At 50.9% G+C, this 10,936-nt stretch overlaps 1 protein-coding gene across 2 annotated transcripts in view; it reads right to left on the bottom strand.

The window, feature by feature from the left end:
• The window catches only part of NTN1 (netrin 1), a 178,252-nt gene extending 167,597 nt beyond the window's left edge, over positions 1 to 10,655 (bottom strand). Inside the window, exons 1-2 of one of the 2 annotated variants that reach the window (XM_081028274.1) lie at positions 10,589 to 10,655; positions 8,755 to 9,836 (exon numbers count right to left, since the gene is read on the bottom strand). In XM_081028274.1, coding sequence (XP_080884400.1) covers positions 8,755 to 9,772 — 1,018 coding nt within the window. In that variant the 5' untranslated portion in view covers positions 9,773 to 9,836; positions 10,589 to 10,655. Of the gene's footprint in view, positions 1 to 8,754; positions 9,837 to 10,286; positions 10,425 to 10,588 lie in introns of those variants that run through there. The other variant, XM_081028275.1, reaches the window with a different exon arrangement.
• Positions 10,656 to 10,936: the final 281 nt, after the last annotated feature.

A 10,936-nucleotide genomic window follows, 5' to 3' on the forward strand; every position in this document is an offset into this window, starting at 1 on the left:
AAAGGATTGATTTCTGTGGGTTGGAGTGAGGAGCAATTTCCTCCCTTGTGGCAGCTGGGAAGGCCGAACACTTTCTCACCGTGAATTCTCTCCAGGTCTGAGCCATGAAGTGAGACAGGGCTGGGTCTGGGAATAAAGAGTTGGCTGAGAGGAACCTGCCCACCTCTGAGGTCTGGCTTTCGGCAGAGGAAACAAGTTGGCTTCAGGACTCAGAGCAGGGAGGCCAATGTCCAACAGCCCTGCCCTGAGGCGCCCAACCCAAAGGTACTTTCATGTTTCAGATGCCAAATTCTGTATCTGTAAACACAATGTGTTTCCTTTTTCATGCTGGGGTTGGGACTGTTATTGTTCGGCATTTTCTGCACACCGGCCCAAATGTAAGCAAAGCACTGAGGAAAGTAGCCTGTGAAGAGCCCTCGTTTCTCAGGGCCACGAAGATGTGGTTTGGGATCAAGGGTCCAACTTCTCCAGTGGGAAGAATTACACCCCAACCTGGGCAGGGTCCACGGGGATGGGGGACACTGACCCAGGTTGCAGTGTAATTTCCTTCACGTTTCGGGGCAGTGGTGAGCTTTTGCCTCAAAACCTGAGGCAGTTCTGCTGGAGCTCTCCCTGTCCAGAGGACCTGCCTGGAGAACTTCAGAGCTGACACCCCTAGAAAGTCCCCTCATTTCAGGGAACTGTAGTTTCTAAAAATCTCGACATGGAAGAAAACACCATGATGGACCAAATGCAGGAAAGAAAAGTGAACTGGACGAAACTCTCATCCTTCCATGATACAGGAGCCCAATCCGAAACCTGCTTCGAGACCCTCAGCACCTCCCAGCGCGCACGACATGTGGCAAAGTTCCTCACTTTGGGGGCCCTCCCACGTTTACAATTAGTGCAAGTGTACAAGTATTCACCTTTCCACAGGCACGACCTCCCCGATGAGAGTGGATTTCACCTGCAGGTAGGGCATCCACCTCACTCCTCTTTCCATCCCAGTCAAGAGCCACCTGACCACTGAACACTCCAGAAATGTCCACTTACAGGATACTTCCTTCTTTATTTTAATTTTGGAATATTGGGGAACAGTGTGTTTCTCCAGGGCCCATCAGCTCCACGTCGTTGTCCTTCAATCTAGCTGTGGAGGGCGCAGCACACTGACCCATGTGGGAATCGAACCAGCAACCCTGTTGTTCAGAGCTCACGCTCTAACCTACTGAGCCATCCAGCCGCCCCACAGGGTACTTCTCTGTCTGCAGGGTGGGGCAGCGGGGAAAGGTCTTCTGAGACTGAAAATAGCATACGGCTTTCATCTCTTAGGCTATTCTAAGCAGTAATGGCTGCCTAGGTTATTATATTGAGAAGGATTCCAATACCCTACGACCATTTCTGGACTTAGGAAAAAAGAGTGCTGTGATTGAGTAGCACTGTCTGCCCTGGGTTCAGAATGGGACAGTGGTGGTACCGTTGCTAGACACTCACCACAGCCACTCCAAGCAGGAACAGATGAAATAAGCACTGACACTGGTAATCAGGCCAGCAGGAAGTGTCCATCACTTTGGGACCTCATGGAATATAGCACAACAAATAGGCCCCCAGGAAACTAAAAGAGATATCTCATTTCCTTGTTACACAGGACTCAATTATTCAAATCCAGCTCCTTCAAAGGTCGCTGTAGTCCTACAGGTTGTCTGACTTCGGTGTGGAGCTTCTGGAATGTGTGAAAATTGGACAACAACCAATAATCTCTCATCTGTAGGAAGAAAAGGACTGGAGGAAAATCTGAAAAATCTAGCAATAGCACTAGCCAGAAAGGAGCATGGATGGGCCCCCAGCTAAAACTCAGCCACCTGAAAGAGGGCTCAGACTTCACTTAGGCTGGCCTGAATCCTCCACAGAGAGAGATTTCCAGCATCTCCTTCCAGGCACTAGCTGAGTTGGAAAGATTCTTTAGTTATCAGTTGATGTAATAAACCAGGCTGTTACTTTCTGCTTTTCAAGGTCCTCACCCAACAGAGTTTCTTTGACCTCTAAAAAGAAACTTGGAAGTCCACCATACCTACAGACATCTTTCTTCTGGGTCTTTATATATATATGTATAGTACATAATGTACTGCAATACATAAATGTACTGCAACATGAATTCATTTCAACTTAACTGTAGCTACTATACTAATCCTGATGGCAGAAGGGTCAGTGATGTCCAGGGATGACCCTAACATAGGTCGAGGCAGAGCACACTGCTCCATTCCTTGGAAGCACTCCTGCACACCTGTCCCCTCGGATGACATCTTCCCTTGTTCTCTGAGTGTCATCGGATGCCTCTGATAGAAATGTCCATTGCAAAGGAGGCTGGGGGCAGGAACTTAAGTGTGTCGGAAGGGAAAAGCTCAGAGTAGAGGCATTCTGCATCTCATCCATCACAGGACCACAGTCCCTTCTCTCTGTCAGAAGGCAGAACCAGCACAAAATAACGTAGCCAGGGCTGAACACACACCTACCTAAGGTCTCCCAGGAGCTGGGGATGGGAAGGGAACATTATCTCTATAGGCAGAGGACTGACAACTGAAATGGGCCTCTGCCTTCTGATGTGTGTGTGGGGGTGGGGGGCGGGGTGTTTCACATGAATTATGCAATGTTTCAAAGGCAGATTACAATCCAATTCTGAGTTTACAATAGAGATACATTTTTGGAATAAGAATGGGGAATACAACAATACCGAACGCACTATGTTGTGCTGTACAAGTCAAACCTCAGGACAGCAGGCACTACAGAGGCAAAGAGACCTGTGTCTGGAGGACTGTCCCAGGCAGCTCACTTATTTCAGAACAACCGTGCCTTGGAGCTGGTTGTAATAGGACATGGTTTTTATGTGACCAGCCTTCAAAACAAGCACTGCTAATACGCCCTGCTCTCTGTGTACGCAGTGGCGTCACTGAATAAGCCGAGATGTACCCTGCAGACCTGTCCACACTTAGACCAGTTTGTGTAAAAATTGCCCTTTGGTGGCAGGGACATCTGTTTTTGCAAAGTTTCGGTTCCTTGTGGCGATCTGATTAATGGAAGCAAAGCGCACATAAAGCACCCAGTACAATGCCTGGCATTTAGTAGGGTTTTGTGGTCTGTTTTCAGAATGCAACCTAACAACCACCTTGGACTGACATTCTAAACTCTGCAGTTCCCCGGCCACCCAAACCAGTGCCACACCTTTCGAGGCTATGGAGACCACAACGGCTGATATGTGTCTTTCCAGATGACAGGCAAAATGCTGAGGGCTTCTTTACAAGTATTAGGCTGAAATCCTGAGCATTTCAAAAGTCTTCCTACACCTCCAGTCTCCCTCTAATGAAAAGCACTGCAGAAACCCAAGGTGAGATTATCACCTCCATAAAGGAAGAAGAAAATACTGGTTCACAAAATATCCGTGCTCGTGCATGACAGATAAGGTTGTTTTATAATCCAGTTCCCTGGAGAGCCATTTATTTTGGTGAGGCCAGTGTGCAGAGCAGACACTATACAAGCCATCAAGATAACGCGAATACCAACCCAGTGGACTTTTGAAGTGTAAACATAAAAGTCTATTAAGAATACAATGTTGGTTTAATCCCAAGACAAAAAATTTACTTAATGAAAAGCACAACTCATCTCAAGAAGGAAATATCGATACCAGCTGTGAGCAGAAAATGAGGGGATTCCTTCCAGGGAACATTTGAATTTCAACCCACTGCCTTTCCAATATTTTCTCTGGACATAACGTCTCAAATACTTTTCCGAGGATCTCATTTTTCTGTAGGAGGAGGAGGAGGAGGTCAGAGAGAAGTCTGGGCAGGGCCAAAGGAGAGCTGGGCAGAGCCTGGAAATGCAGAGACCGGCCCCACAAGGTTTGCCCTGACACGACTCTGTCTCTCTTCTCGGGGGAGCATAGAGACTAGCCTCCCTGCCCGCCAGATGCCAGTGAGGACCGCAGCAAGACGTTCCCCCCCCCCGCTGCCATGGGGCCAACAGAGATAACTGACAGCCCCGTGCGGCTGACACACATTAGCTGCCCCTACTAGCACCACGTCAGTGATGAGTATATGCCATTAGACTCCTCTCTTTAATGACAACACTGCCAAGAAATTTTTCAATGTGTTCCAGAGAAGCAATGGGATTCTGGGTACGAAGGAGAAAGGAGAAGGCCTTCTTAAGGAAGATTTTCAGAAAGCTTCCTTAAAGAGGATTGTTGGATTACGAGCTCTAGTCTACCACCTTTGAGAGAGATCACAGTCCCTGGAATCAAGAAAGACTTGGTCGTTAACAACACCTGTGGATGCTGAGAACCCACAAGGAAGTGTTTGAACCCTCTTTACTTCCATTTTTAACTCCCAGCTCCCACCAAGCCTGATGGCCAAAATGAAGCACAACTTCTTATATATAATTTCATATTTAAGCAAGTATGAATAGAATAAATGTAATGTAATATAAGATAGTATATAACATAAGATGGAAACCACGTGCAGTTCTAACCAGAAGTAACAGGTTGTTCCAACTTTTCTCCTATACATGGATATGTAACTGCCGTTCATCCATCCATCCATCCATCCATCCTACGGGGAGGCAGTACAGAGGATGCAATAAAACAAAGCATAAACATCGGGCTGGAGTCCCAGCTCTGCCACTTATTATCCGTACAGGCATGTCGTACGAATAGCTAGTAGGCTTTGGGTAAACCATTTAATGTCTCTAGGTTATGGTTTCCTCATCTGTAAAACAGAAACAATAATAGTGCCTATTATTAGTATAGTCACCATGATTAAATGACTAAATTAATGTGAGTGCTTGGCAAAAAATTAGCCCTCAAGAGTTAATCGTCATAATGACAATAATTATAATAATTACTGTGCCTATAAAAACCTTCACTGATGTACAGCTATGTGCCGGGCTCTGGACTAGGCAGCAAATAGTGTTCGTCTTCTGATTTTGCTAGTCTTTAGCAGGGCATTAGATGTCTCATGGCGACATCATCAATACAACCTCCCTCTCTTCCAGGGGATGATGGTAGGCCCAAACACCAGAGCCATTGACAGCATGAGGAACCCCCTCCCAAAGCCATGTTTAAACAATTACGAGCATTATGTTGCAGGTACCCATGACCATAGGAGGCCAGCCCAGCATGGTGCTCATCTTGCAGAGACGTCTTTTGTGTGGGTTTTGGGTTTCAGCTGGGCAATGCAAAGCCATAGAGTGAGTCGCAAAACGAGTTTTCATAAGCTCACCCTGTCACAAACCAGTCAGGGGTTCATGCTGACATACATCCCCACAGTAAGATTTAACAGCATGCTTCGCCAGGCACTAAATACTAACACAGCTCCGACGTCAGGGGGACACTGATTAAAACTGATGTCAATAATTTATGAAACACAATATGGTCTTCAGATGCTGAAAGAAAGGAAAAAGGAAGGAAGGACGGAAGGAAGGAAGGAAGGAAGGAAGGAAGGAAGGAAGGAAGGAAGGAAGGAAAGAAGGAAGGAAGGAAGGCAAAAATGGCCTAGCAACCCAGGTGGTTTAAAATTGTTCGTGTATTTTCCCTTCAATGTACACATGCCCCACCCCCACTATGCATGTACGTGCTTCTTTACACCATGATTGTAAGTGCACATGTGTATAAAAGCATGTGAACACTGCTGATACATATGAGCGGAAGAAAGTATTTAGTTATTCCACTGAGAGCTGTCGAGGTTGTAACGTTATACACAGTCTTGTCTTTCATATTGTTTTGAGAGGTTTTGGGGTTTTTCTTTTTTCCGGAAGAAATCCAAAATTGCATGTATAATAAAATTGGGCTTTACAAAAGTTCACATTTATTCCGTAGAGAACTCAACCTTGAAACAACACCAAAAAGAAAGCTTGACCAAAGAAGACCTATAGGATATATGCATTTCTCAGTAATCCGAAAGTACCTTGGCCCTATGTAAAAGAACTGTTTAGTCAAAGGATAACATCCAAGTTTTCTTTAAAAGTTTTAGGGTTGGAGGTGGTTAACCTGGGGAAAGATGCCATTTTAGTCGATTATAAATTGTCTCGTTGTTTTATAAAGGCAAAACCAGAACAGCACAGTGACAATGTTTCATTTTTTTTATCAAGACTGATTTTTTGGAATAAGAAAATATATACCTCTCTACTTTGCCGTAGTTGTAAATAATCTGGGTAGCTTGACTTTATATGTCAACAGTGTGAGATTCACAAGATGGGATTACGTTGGAGGGAAAAAAAATCTGAGCTGCTGATAGTACAACAGTTACGGTTTGAAGGATTTATTAATGCTTTTTCTTAGCACAGTGCTCTGTAGTGTCTCAGAACACCTGTCAAATACTAATTCGTTCACATATCTCCACTACAGGACCTTTTCATAAAAAGCTCGACCTTTAATTGTAAATCACTTTTAAATTGTCCTTGCTGGCTTTCTCTTTCACAGAATGATGGAAAAAGCACTAAGACTTTAATTAAGACTTTATGGGAACTTAAACATGACTTTCTCGGCTGTATCTACAAGGTATCAGAACATCTATTCAAAAAGGAAACTAAGTAACTTCAGCATAGTTGAATTGGCTTGTTTTTATAAGATGACTGAATAATTGGCAAGACTTAACGATACTTTAACTACTGAGAATTAAAATAACTTCAGTAAAAACCAGAAAACAGCCGATTATTTGTCATGTAGATTATGTACTTATTAGGCCTAATTAAACTTCTTGAGCAAAAAGGCTTACTAATTACATTAGTTAATATGTTGATTGCTCAATTTGGCTTTTAAAAAAAATGGTCAATCCAATTTGTGCACATAGTTAGTGCTTTAGTCGAAATACGAAATCCTAAACTATAGAGGTTATTTCAAGTGTATGGCCATTGTTATAGCAAATGCGGGCTACGCCTCCACATCCAAAGTGTCAGGGAGAGACAGGGGTGGCTGCTGTATCTGAAAAATACTAACGCTAAGAGAAATCTTCAAACCAGTAAAATGTTACCACAACATCCAGTTTATTTGCCTCGATGGATTATTCACTTGTATTTATCCAATTAGACCCTGCTGGTGACAATTTGAAGGTATCTTTCACATGCACATACAAACTAAAACTGATAGCAAAACCCTGGGAGGCCCTTGGAATGTCAATACAGGGTTTTCACGCACAAAAGGAAGAAAAAGAGGAAAGGGGGAAAGGAAGAGATGGGAGAAACCACCATTTCTGAAGGAATTCAGCAGATCAAAGGAATTTTATTCTCAAAGAACACTAAGCCCGGGTGTAACGACTATCTCACTGCGCAATCCTGAAAGGTCTCTTCAAACTGGCAACCAGTTCTGTCCCTTAAAGGAGGAGGAAGAACAATTCGGTCTGCAAAAGCGGGACACATTGACTGAAAAATGGAGGCCCCGCCATGCAACAGGAGGCAGACCAGGACGCTCGACTGGGCCTCAGTGCCCACCCTGCTCTCCAAGACATGTTTTCCATTCGCTTGCTCAAAAGGCTGCATCCGCAGTCATGAGGCACAAACTATTCGACAACAACATGACACAATTAATCAGAACCAGATCTCAAAACGTGTGTTTGTGGGGACCAGCAAACTTTGCAATGTGCCTCAAAGGGTGAAGCTAGTGAAGAGACTCACAGTGGCTATTTGGGGGGTTGGGGGTGGGAAGGAAAAAAAAAATCTATCGGTTCACAAAAGAGTGCACACCAAATGGCACTTTACGATCTAAATACTTTTCATTAAAATACAATGAGGGATCTGGAAATTTACATCTCATACTGGAAAAGTATTGTCTTACTACTCTCCCCCTCCTTTTCTCTGTCAACCCCCCCAACCCCGAAACTGATGCCTGAGAATTTCTACCGCAGCAAAGTTGTACGATTCAGAAACAGAACATATCCCTTTTTGAAGCCTCATTTCTGAGCCAACATATTCACCCGTGCCGGTTTTGTCAGATTTCTCTTTCAGGAACTTAAACCCCATTAAAAGGCGAGAATCTGGACCCTTAGTTAATTCAAAACTGTTTAATTTCACCAAAGCCTGACACTAACAAAAAAAATCGGGTATACTTCTTTTTTGGACCAGGATTGAACTGGTTTCAAATCCTTACTGAACTCTCCTTTGTAATCTGTAGATAGTAATTAATTTAAATCACATCATTCTTTTGCTAACACAAACGCGTTATCCAAAAGAAAAAACAGGTTTTTTTTCAAGCCATAAAAGACAAATGAAGGGCACAGGAATGACATTCGTCCGGTACTGAACTGGCCCCAAACTGCAAATCCTTTTGCCATCTCCCAAGGGATTTGTGGTAGTGGGGCTGGAACTTCCCGGGAACCGGACCGGGGTCCCCAACAGCGCGCCCAGCAGCAGCCCTAGGAAAGGGGTGGGGGGTGAATCCCAGGGTCCCGCCAAACGGAGGGGAAGGCAATGAGTGTTTGCATTTGGATCCGGAGTTAGGGGGACAAGTCAGCAAATTTTCTGCGAAACCGTCTCCCCGCAGCATTTTCCGTTTCTTGGCTTCGCAGTGCGCACTGGGAGCAAAGCCGAGCGTCCACCTCCAGCGCCACGCAAGCGAGTGGAGCTGCTCTCTGCCCTCCCGGGTCCAGGACATCCCGGAACGCACCTCCCACCATTCCCGCAGCGGATGATACTCGGTGCAGCCGCCGCCCGCGCACCGGAGAACCCGGAGCTGCGAGGCCGGGGGGAAGCTGACCGCGTGCCCGCCCGCCTCCCGCGTGCCCGCGGCGCCCCACTCACCCACGCACTCGTTGGCCTCGCGGGCGGTGGCGCGCTGCCAGGGCCGGTCGTAGTGGAAGGGCTTGCAGCGGTCGCACTCGGGACCCGCCGTGTTGTGCCTGCAGTCGCACACCAGGCTATCGTCGCGGTCGCGCACGCAGCGGGCCGCGTGGCCGTTGCACTTGCAGCGGCCGCCCACCTGCAGGTCCGACACCGCGTAGAAGTAGGAGTCGCGCGCCAGCTCCGAGTCGTCCTCGTTCTCGTCGCCGAACGTGTGAAGGCGGCTGAAGGCCACGCGGATGTCGGTGGCCGTGACCCAGTCCTGAAGCACCGGGGAGTTGTCGAAGTCGTGAGCCGAGGGCCGCCCGTCCAGCGTGCTGAAGGCGATGAGGCCGCCCGCGAGCGGCCGCATGTCGGTGTGCGAGTCGGTGCACACGGCCTCTTGCTCGTTCTGCTTAGTGATGGGCGCGCGGTGCGGCCGGTTGTACATCTTGCGGCACTGCGTGGAGTAGAACTGGAAGGGCACCCACGTGCGCCCGTAGTCCATGGACTTGTAGATGGCCATGGACTCGGGCCGCGGCGAGCAGAACTGCAGGCTCACGTAGGTCACCTCGAACTTCTTGCCGAGCGACAGCGTGAGCGTGACGTTGTGCGGGAACTGCAGGTAGTTCTCGGACTGCCAGCACGTCAGGTTGTGCGGGTTGTTGAGATCCGTGAGGAAGGCGGGGGGATGCGCCTTCTTGGGGTCCGACGAGTTGCAGAGGTGGCAGGAGCGCAGCCGCTCCTCGCCGCGCTCGCTCACCACGCAGTAGCGCGCCGGCGGCCGGCCGCAGGTACTGGACACGCGCACGTCCTGGCCGAAGGCCGCGTTGACAAAGTCGGGGATGCAGCGGCGCGGGTGGCCGTTCTCGTCCGCGCAGGGGTCCGGCTGCGCCGCCTGGCCCGCGAACAGACTGAGCCCGGGTCCGCCGCGCACCGCGCCCACCAGGCAAGCCACCGCCGCCAGCGCCGCCAGCGCCTCCCACACTGCGCGCATCATGCCGCGTCCAGCTTGCCCCGGCCCCGCCGCGCCGAGGAGTCGGTCCGCCCGCCGCACCAGGCGCCTGCGGAGAGAGGGCAGCTGCGCTCAGCCGGCGCACCCCGCGCCCTCCACCCCCCGGCGGCGCGGAGAGCGGGGGCGCGGGCGCACCCTCCGCGTTCCCGACACCAACCCGGCAGCTGACTGCCCGCCTCGCTCCCCAAGTCCCGGGCACAGGCGAGTCACGGGGCCCCCAAGCCCGCACGCCCGCGCCTCTCCCCGAGCGAGCGGCCAGCCGGGGCCGCGGACCAACGCTCGGCTCCCCAGCCACCACCGCCTCCACGCCGCCCCCGGGGCACGCCCGCGCCCGCCTGCCCGTCCGCAGCCAGCCCGCCTAGCACCCAAGTCGCCGGCGCAGCAAAGCACCGGGTCCTCCAGCCCCACACGCCCCGCGTCCCCGCCTCCCGCAGCCTGGGGACCCGCTCCTCTGCCCCCGAGAGCGTCCCCGCCGGGGAGTCCGCGTTCAGGACTTTACCTCTGGAAAGGGCAAAAGAGAAAGAAAAGTTTGCCCAGCCCCGGCCGGGGAGCCCGCACGCGGGACGGCGGGAGCCTCTCGCTCGCTGCTGGCAGGCGCGTCCCGCCTCAGCGCCGGCTTGCCAGCTCCATGCCCGGCGCGGCCGCCGCTGCCCCAGCCCCAGCCCCGGCCCCGGCCCCGGCCCGGCCCGGCAGCCGCCGCCGCCTCTCCCGCCCGAGTGACTCCGCGGCCGCCCGGCTCCCGCCGCTCCCGCCGCGGTCGCACAGCCGCCCAGCCCGCGCCCGGGGCGCACACACACTCACGCTCGCTGGCGCGCACTCACACACACGCACGCACGCCCCCGAGGGCTCTGCCGCCGCCGCCGCCGCTCGCTCCGGGAGTGGGGGGCGGAGGGGAGCGCGGGGGCGGGGGGGCGGAGCCGCCGGGCGGGGCGCCGGCCAATAACGTCGGCGAGCAGCCGCCCGCTCGCGAGCCAAGTTTTCACCCCGGGAAAGAAGAAAGTTAAAGGGAACCGGCCCGGGACACGGAGAGAGCGAGAGCGCAAGCGGGTGGGAACCGGGGAGCCCGATAGAGAAGCAGAGACAAAGAGAAAGCGAGAAGAGCGCCCGGGGAAACCCCGGAGAGGGGGCTGGGCCCGCGCGCACCCCCTG

Source organism: Rhinolophus hipposideros (genome assembly GCF_964194185.1).
Source record: "Rhinolophus hipposideros genome assembly, chromosome: 20".
NCBI lineage: Eukaryota > Metazoa > Chordata > Mammalia > Chiroptera > Rhinolophidae > Rhinolophus > Rhinolophus hipposideros.